Source organism: Eucyclogobius newberryi, unplaced genomic scaffold, assembly GCF_026437365.1.
Source record: "Eucyclogobius newberryi isolate DKJ021-1_F unplaced genomic scaffold, fEucNew1.0.hap1 SCAF_9, whole genome shotgun sequence".
NCBI classification, from domain to species: Eukaryota; Metazoa; Chordata; class Actinopteri; order Gobiiformes; family Gobiidae; genus Eucyclogobius; species Eucyclogobius newberryi.
The window spans coordinates 32,080,549-32,089,541 of record NW_027316532.1 but is presented as its reverse complement, the minus strand read 5'-3'; the positions used below and the strand labels follow the sequence as shown (position 1 = coordinate 32,089,541).

The 8,993-nt window shown below is 39.1% G+C and overlaps 4 protein-coding genes across 4 annotated transcripts in view; 3 read left to right on the top strand and 1 right to left on the bottom strand.

Annotated features, from left to right (window-relative positions):
* fam32a (family with sequence similarity 32 member A) overlaps positions 1–8,993 on the bottom strand; it is a 139,984-nt gene that overhangs the window by 104,576 nt on the left and 26,415 nt on the right. The gene's annotated exons all lie outside the window — the stretch shown is intronic.
* Positions 1,217–5,143, top strand: LOC140353703 (ras-related protein Rab-8A). Its single transcript, XM_072438387.1, has 8 exons — positions 1,217–1,390; positions 1,883–1,943; positions 2,184–2,244; positions 2,357–2,434; positions 2,901–2,990; positions 3,075–3,140; positions 3,207–3,257; positions 3,343–5,143. The coding sequence occupies exons 1-8, from the start codon at positions 1,267–1,269 to the stop codon at positions 3,430–3,432; spliced, it is 621 nt and encodes a 206-aa protein (XP_072294488.1). The 5' UTR covers positions 1,217–1,266; the 3' UTR covers positions 3,433–5,143.
* hsh2d (hematopoietic SH2 domain containing) lies at positions 5,372–7,329 on the top strand. The gene is made up of 6 exons (XM_072438819.1): positions 5,372–5,443; positions 5,586–5,725; positions 6,285–6,374; positions 6,442–6,604; positions 6,693–6,860; positions 6,920–7,329. The coding sequence occupies exons 2-6, from the start codon at positions 5,610–5,612 to the stop codon at positions 7,319–7,321; spliced, it is 939 nt and encodes a 312-aa protein (XP_072294920.1). The 5' UTR covers positions 5,372–5,443; positions 5,586–5,609; the 3' UTR covers positions 7,322–7,329.
* Positions 8,125–8,993, top strand: part of tax1bp3 (Tax1 (human T-cell leukemia virus type I) binding protein 3) — a 2,446-nt gene continuing 1,577 nt past the window's right edge. The window contains exons 1-2 of the mRNA XM_072438417.1: positions 8,125–8,318; positions 8,900–8,993. The exon at positions 8,900–8,993 is cut by the window's right edge and continues 26 nt beyond it. Of these exons, the coding sequence (XP_072294518.1) occupies positions 8,277–8,318; positions 8,900–8,993 (136 nt within the window). The 5' untranslated portion in view covers positions 8,125–8,276. The remainder of the gene's footprint in view (positions 8,319–8,899) is intronic.

The following is an 8,993-nucleotide window of genomic DNA, read 5'->3' as shown; positions in this document are numbered from 1 at the left end:
TGATGGACGATACCTGAACGATACCTGTGACTTTGGTTCATGGATCTGTGTGATGGACGATATCTGGACGATACCTGTGACTTTGGTTCATGGATCTGTGTGATGGACGATACCTGAACGATACCTGTGACTTTGGTTTATGGATCTGTGTGATGGACGATATCTGGACGATACCTGTGACTTTGGTTCATGGATCTGTGTGATGGACGATACCTGAACGATACCTGTGACTTTGGTTCATGGATCTGTGTGATGGACGATACCTGGACGATACCTGTGACTTTGGTTCATGGATCTGTGTGATGGACGATACCTGGACGATACCTGTGACTTTGGTTCATGGATCTGTGTGATGGACGATACCTGGACGATACCTGTGACTTTGGTTCATGGATCTGTGTGATGGACGATACCTGGACGATACCTGTGACTTTGGTTCATGGATCTGTGTGATGGACGATATCTGGACGATACCTGTGACTTTGGTTCATGGATCTGTGTGATGGACGATACCTGGACGATACCAGTGACTTTGGTTCATGGATCTGTGTGATGGACGATACCTGAGTCAGGTAAAGTTAGCTATTGATCTTGGAAGTCCGAATCTGTGAATATGAGGCTAACTTTACCTGACTCGATACCTGGACGATACCAGTGACTTTGGTTCATGGATCTGTAGTTTCAATCTGATAAGTACTGTGTGGCGAGTTTCACGATATTGTTACGATACCAATGAGTTTTGAATTAAAGTTTAAACTCCTCTACTATAAATAATTTTACTTTGCTCCATCTCAGCTTGAACTGTTTTGAAAAATAAGTATGGGATAAACACCGCACTATACGTGTTAAGAATTGCAATTCCCGGAGAAAGTCTGGGGTATCAATATTTTTGCACAATAATTGAAATACTTTATGATACATCAGTATCGATATTTGGTATATCCGCCGAGAAAATACAGAAGAAAAATAACATACTAAATGCTAATAAAGCAGGATGCCCTGTAAAACGCAACATAAATTGGAAATGATGTGCCTAGTTTTGTTTTTGAGTTTATACGTGAACATCAATTATATAATTAATGGTCATCTTGCACAAAAATCCATGCTAAAAACAGATTGACAGCCGATTGACAGGAGATTGACAGGAGATTGACAGGAGATTGACAGCTAGATTGACAGGAGATTGACAGTCCACTGGACCAAATGCAGTTCAGTGCTTCCTCGGGGGCGGGACTTCCGCCGTAGTTTAGACACCGGGCTAATAACATGGCGAAGACTTACGATTACTTGTTTAAACTACTTTTAATTGGAGATTCCGGTGTCGGGAAGACTTGTGTCCTTTTCAGATTTTCAGAAGATGCATTTAACTCAACCTTTATCTCTACTATAGGTTAGTTATTGTCATATTTGTCTTACATTGTTGGATCAAAAGTGTTCAGGAACAGCCCAGCCCTTTATGCTAATCTGTTGCTAACTCCGGGCTAACATTCATTTTGTAAAGGCTTGTGACGTGGGATTTTAATTCTACTGTGTTACCATCACTAGCATTGTGTTTTAGTGTTATTTGTGTTTCTCAAAAATACTTGACACTACACCAGTATGGTAAAATAACCTTTTTGAAATACATGGCTAGCACTGCAGGCTACATTACCGCTGCCGCCAGGAAGCTGGAAGAAGAAAAGCTCCACTTTACACACTTTACTGAACTTATAGAACTTGAATATTTAATATGAGTGTATTATTATGTTCACAATTTCTAATAGATTTCACCTTCATTGCTGTCATGGCCACGTTACTGTACTTGAGGTTTATATTGACATAATCCTGTATCGTAGTTGCATTGTTTTCTGTTGATTTTCATGTATAATTGTGTGTGTTTCAGGTATTGACTTCAAGATTAGAACAATAGAACTAGATGGCAAGAAGATTAAGCTTCAGATATGGTAAGACTATAATGACCTTTGGATATTCGCAAAACTTCTGCTGCTACTTGGCACAATTATGCAAGTGCTGTGTTATTTTTGCACACCCTCTTTCATGCCAGGTAAATCTGAATCTGAACGCCTTGTTTTCTAAAGCCATTAATCTATCTAATAATAATATGGTGACGGTGTGCATTATTATTGCCAGCATGGAATAACTGCACTCACACACTCTTAAGTTTCTGTTCTTATTTTGTGAAGGGATACTGCGGGACAGGAGAGATTCAGGACGATCACAACTGCATATTACCGAGGAGCCATGGTGAGTCTGAGTGATGTTTTGCAGTAGTACATCCCGTTGTAGCTTTTTGCAGATGTTTCTTGATTTAGAAATGTATTGTTTTCAGTTGTATTTTCGCCTTTGAACTTTACAGGGAATCATGTTGGTGTATGACATAACTAATGAGAAGTCCTTTGACAACATCAAGAACTGGATACGAAATATAGAAGAGGTAATTTGTCTTTTAGAACGTCACGATCATATGTTTAATTGATTTTTGTGATTATTTGGGTGACAATATAGACTTGTGGCCTGTACTATGAATCTAGTTGAACTTATACTTGACTAACCGAGACATGAGCGTCTCTGGATAAATTGTACTGTGACACAGGTTCACAACACAAGTTTTTCTGAATGAAGCTCTCCATGTTCACAGAGCAATGGGCGGGGTAAGCACCAGCTGAACAATGGAGAAGAAAAAAGCAGTGCACTTCAAACTTAAGCAAATGTCAATCATAATCTTGATGTACACAAGGAAATAAGAGATCAAATATAAAAGGAAACTCTGGTGTTGTGAGGGTTAAAGTGTGTTATGAAAGACGTCCGTTTAGTAGACGTGACAAGTGGCCAAATAGTTTTAAAGTTACCCGTTTTCGCTCAATAGTATACTGAGTAAGCGTTACTTTTCCTTTGAACAGCATGCCTCGGCCGATGTGGAAAGGATGGTTCTTGGGAACAAATGCGACGTCAATGACAAACGACAAGTGTCCAAAGAAAGAGGAGAAACGGTATGACACTCTAACACTGTTCACTTTCTGGCTTCTTGTTGCTTTTTTTTAATTCTATGATGAATGTGCATGTTTCTTTTGTAGTTGGCTTTGGATTATGGGATCAAATTCATGGAGACAAGTGCAAAAGCAAACATCAATGTGGAAAATGTAAGCCGAGACAGTTGTCTGTCCAAGATAGATTGTGTAGATAAATTGCATTTTATTCTTCTTCAGGCATTTCTAACACTCGCCAGAGACATCAAAGCAAAAATGGATAAGAAGCTAGTAAGCACCTGAAAGACCATTTATGTTTTCTAAGTGAACCAAGTTGTGGTGATTTTAAGACATGTTTTTTCTCGTCTGTCAATAGGAGGGTAATAATCCACAGGGCAGCAACCAAGGGGTCAAGATTGCCGAACAGCCTAAAAAGAGCAGTTTTTTCCGCTGCACATTGCTGTGAGACGTCTGAAATGCCGGCATCACCATCGCCTTAACTGTGCCCCCCTCTGGACAGAACTGGACCCTGCACCCTTATTTCTGCCTTTCTTCTCCTCAACAGTTTGTCCCATTGTCATTTTATACCCCCCCCCCCCCGAAAGAGTCCTTTTAATTTGTTTTGTCGTTCAAAGGCTGCACAATTGCACAGATTTTCAAAAACAAAAAAAAGTCTTCAAACGGTTGGTGGTCATTCAAACCATCATGAATCTTTAGTAACTTACCTTTATATCTTTTAAAAATGCACATTATACAAATTAAATGAGCGTTCAGATTTTAATATAGCTTTAATCAGATTTTGGTTAAAGGCTGCTCCATTTTATTTTAGTGGAAGTGTCTGTTTTGTTCGTATTCATAACCATTTAAACTTGTCTTAATGATGAGACCAACACACACACATTTTATTTACGCTTTCAGAAATTGCATTCCAATCAATGTATGAACAATTTCAAAGTGCAATGTACGCACAAACCACTTTTTCGTGCAGTAGAGGTGGGCAGTCTGTGAAGTATGTTTTGTCTTTGGGCACTGAGATTCCTTTAGTAGTTGCTTTTGTAGATCATTTTATTGCAATAGTTTGTTAAAGCTAAAATGAATGCACTTGATTTGAGCTGTTGGCATCGCAGTAACCTCAGACGGCACAAGAGTGTGGCAAAAGCACCAGTGAGCAGCCCGTCTGTGTTTTGACGTAACTCTGTCTCGATATTTCCACTGGGGGAACATGTAGAGTAGACCATTGGTTTCTGGGCCTTGAACAGGGGCTGTGTTGTAGCAGTATTTATGACAGAATACACAGCATCAAAATGACAAAGTGCCCTTTATGTTATTATCAATTTATATGCACTTTTTCTTATGGTCTTTCTGTACAAAGTTTATGCATTTCTTTCAAAGGAATTCTTCAAAGATGTTGACCATGTTTATTGGTTGTCTTAATCGAAACAAAGATTATTTGACCATGTGTACCTCATCTGGGCTTCCCAAAGACATCAGAGCCTTGAGTTCAATGAAGATAAACTGTAATGATGTTGTTTTGCCTTTTCAGCCTTATCATTTTTAATCATTTGTATTTCACATTTTCAGGTTTTTATAAATGTGCTGTTGATGTTTTTGGAAATCCCAGATGCTTCTCTTATTACCCTTTCTTTTTTCCTCTTTAGTCTTGTCTTATTTAGCCCTGTATTTTGGCCTTTTGAACTATGCAGTCTTGGTGCTTGGAAAGCCAGACTTTACAAGCTTTATTTGAGATTACAATGGGCCCTTGTTGTATTGATACTTATTTGCTATTATTCCAAATTTAATGTTTAACGTTGTCTTTGAAGGAATTGGAATGCAAGTCACCTTCTTGGCAGTAGGTGCATCTAACTCAAAGTTCATTCTGGCTGTAGCTTATTACCTGTGGATTTATCTAATCGTCAGTGGCAACAGGTTCTAGTACAACACAATCACCTTAGCATGAATAGAAAAACATGTGCCTTGAGTTGTTCTGGTGGATTGATTCATTATAAAAAGTTTTCATTTTCCTATTTCATTTTTTTGTTTTACTGGGAAATAAACAATTCAGCAATTGTAAATAAGGTCTGCAATGATTGTACTGTAGTTTCATAAATCGTATCGATCTACACAACTGTAGATGTGTTTACTTTTCAAGATGAATTAAAATTAAATTCTTAAATTTTTGTGCGTGATGTTATTTTGGTGTGTTTTTAATATGCACTTTATATGCTGGTAATATGTTATTGACTCAAAATGACACTAGAATGTGGTCTCTTGCAACTATTTATAGCCAAAATACTATCAGGAAATACAATGACTCGTTTTCTTGGAAAATGCCACACAGTCAGCCTGGTAATTTCCCTTCATTTGCCATATGTAAATAGACTTGACTAGCTCTGCCTCTCCCAGGAGCACACAGGTGAGGCAGGGCTGTATTATGTGACGCATTATTAAAGCATTTCTCTGCCAAGCTTTCACACAAGGTAAGCGCAGTGGTTTCAGTCATAGACTAATTGTTTATTTTGAACACTACTGATTATCATTACAGTGTTCAAATTGGAATTTTACAATAGCGCAGAAAGCTTCAAAACAATCTTAGAAATGGCATCTAAATATTTTTGCTAGTGGCAGCAAGGCATAAAGGTGAGGATGACTGGGAGCCTGACCCAAACAGATGCAGATACCTGGTTTAGAAAGTGCCAAATGGACGCAGTGACACGGAATGGAGTCGTCCCAGAGTGGTTTCATGGAATTATTTCCAGGAAGTAAGTACAAAATGTCTCCCATTTTGACAAATATAGAGATGTGTTGAAATGTTGTTTGTTGACACTGTACATGTGCTACTTTAGCATAGGTAATAGAATCAACATCAGTGTCTGCTACGCAAACAATTAAAGGTGCACTGCAAAACCTTTCTGTTGGAGTGTATGTCGTCACCTGCTCATGTCCCCGCAGATGTTATGGCTTTGCACATTGCTCCACAGTATAGTGGCGTCACTATAGGACAGATTACAGGTCAGCTCTGTGGAGAGGTGATTCGGCTCACAGTAGGAATGCATGTTTTTCAAGGTGAACAAACATCCATTATGTATAAATTGATACAGATTGATACATCAAATGTCATACTGTGGAACATTCAAGCAGGAAATGAGATGGATGCATTTTTTGGTCTCGTTATCAGCGCATTCAATTAAAAGTCAATGTGCACCAATTTTCCAATCAATTGAATCAATCTTCAATTGATTGGATTCAAGTTAATGTATTATTTGGAAGTAACTGTATTTTCTTAATGAAATCACACCTCAACAATCATTTATTGTGCAGAACTTCAGAGGAACTGCTTATGTGTAAACCACCTGGATACTTCCTCATTCGAGTCAGTGAAAGTCGCATTGGTTACACACTTACTTATCGGTAAGCACGTGCAGAACTGACATTGTAGGTCCTGCTTTTTATTGAAACTTTCACTTCCAAAACCCAGAGCCAAAGACCGCTGCAGACATTTTATGATTGATCCTATGAAAGATGGATATATCATCTTAGGAGACGATAGACACCACCGACTTCTTGAAGATTTGGTGGATTTTCATCGCAAGTTTCCAATTGAGCCATTTAGTGACTTGTTAACAATGCCATGTGGACAGGTAAATACTGTATATTGTAACTGAATACAGTATATCATATACTTTACATCAGTTTAATTGTTGCAAATTTTATTTTATCATTATTTAGATCTCACATGTAACGGACTATGAAGAACTGCTGTTTCCACAAAGACACCAACAAATGAGCACCCCTAAAGATGTACCTCCAGTGCTTCCTTTTCGACCGACTGATGCTCAACCATCTAGACTCTATCCATCGTTGCACGAGGCATTGTCACGTTTTTATTTGGCTCCGGTACTTCATTAATACTATAATCCTGAATGTACATCTAGTTTATACTTTTTGTTCCCCAGACTGTTTCTGCACCCTCTCAGCCTCCTGAACTGCCATCCAGAAATGTGAACCCTGCAAAGTTCAGCGAGAACCAGCCTTGCATCCGGACCAAGAGTGGACCTCCCAGCCACCCCAAAGACCACCGAGACCCCTTTGACTCGCTGACATCTATTGTTACTAACCTGAAGAAATTCAAAAAGAAACTTCACAAGAACCCTAACCCTAACTGCTCTTCTGAACAGGCTGTCTCTGAAGAAATCTGTGTGAATACTGAAGTCAAACCCGAAGCTAATCCGTGTGCTGTCACTGCAGACCCTCAGATTGTCCACGCCGAGCATTTACCCTATAGCTGCATCGCTATAGGAGCTGCTCTGCCACACGAGTATCTGCCCCCTCCACCTTTTGCCCCAGGCTACAATTAAACTGTTGACTGGCATTTCATAATTTGATTTTAATTACATTGTTGTTTGTTATTATGTATAAATGGGGAACTATGTCATTTTTTTGGTCGTCAATCTGCCACCTGCCATGATGTTTTTGCTTTACCTGGAATGTTCACAGTGTGTTTTTGTTGCTTTAACATTCACAGAAAAAACATTTCAATGAAATGAATTGCATTTTAATAAAACATTGTTGTGGCATATTTTACATAGTTTTGAGGGAATCTGAACATCACTACAAGAAAACAAAAATATATATCCAGATGTAATCATCCGGACACTGTTTTAGCAATTGTCTCAATTGTCAAGAGTCATTCTCAACTGTCCCTCATTCGTCCAGGAGTTTCAGGGGAAACTTAAAATATGCAACAATAATTAACAGAACCATGTTATAATGGTGTTCCGTCTAGCTTGAGTGTTCTGAACATTTCTGTTTTCACTTGCCCCCTATGCCCTTCCACAGCCTTTAAACTTGTATGTATGTAGGCTTCAAAAATATCATTATCAACAATAAAAACACATGCATGAAAATCTGTTGCTTGCTTCTGAAAGGCCACTTAATTTAATAAATATTGCCGTTTATACTATTCATAATGTGAATAATGGTCTTCTTGTGTAGTTGTATATGACAAAATACTGCCCCAAACGGCAGGATATGTCTTTTTTAAGGCGTACTCAGAATAGAACTCTATATGGATGAACTCAAGTCGAGACAAAAGGATGGAAAAGGGGCGGGCCACAGTGGGAGTGGCTGATCTCTTAACCCCGCCCCTCCGGCTTGCCCAGGCATTGCTATTTTATGACGTCACCTGGAAAGCAGGGATCGGCCAGGGCTGGAACTAGGAAGTGAACCACCGAAAACCTTTAACTTTAAACTAACAACACTTTAACCAGTTTTGTGTTTTATAGTGCTTTAGTTTCGTTTTAAAAAGCCCAAATGTCCAATTATATCCCAGGACAACCCGTCACCGCTGTTGTGGTAAGTTTGGAAATGGGGCTGGGTCCATTGTCTGAAAACTAGGGTCGCGTTGACTACTCAGAAAGTACGAAGCAAATTTACCTCTAGCCTGACTTAACTTAAGTTATTCTAAATGACCACTAACACTATCACGTTTTATGTACGCTAACATGATGATGCTAATGTTATAACGAAGCAACAAACATGCAACTTTAATATTAGATTGTATTAAAGAGGCTGGTCGTAGTATCAGTGGTTCAAAACTCTAGGCCTCATCATCTCCTGCTATTCTCACTTTTGTTTCTTCTGTTAAAGACTGCAGCCACTCACTAATAGAAATGAACACTACAGACTTAAAATGTGTCTATCATTGTCTTTGGTGCCACAGAAGCGGCCTTTGTGTGTCCAAGGGCCTGCAGCTGTTAAGTAACTTACTATGCAGTGATTCAGTGGGATCAGCTCTGAGAGTGTCCTGAGGCCACTTCACAAACACGGGTGGCCATTTCAATGCTCCTGAACTTAATGCAATTGAAGCAGCACACTCTTTTGGTTTGTTGATTGAATGTGTTTCGGTTTGTTGATTGTTGTCTTCTCTCAAATAGCAAAAAATTGAGATCCAGAAGTTGCGACAGGGTCATCAGCTCATCCTGGGCTTCAGCATTGGAGGAGGCATTGACCAGGACCCAAGCCAGAACC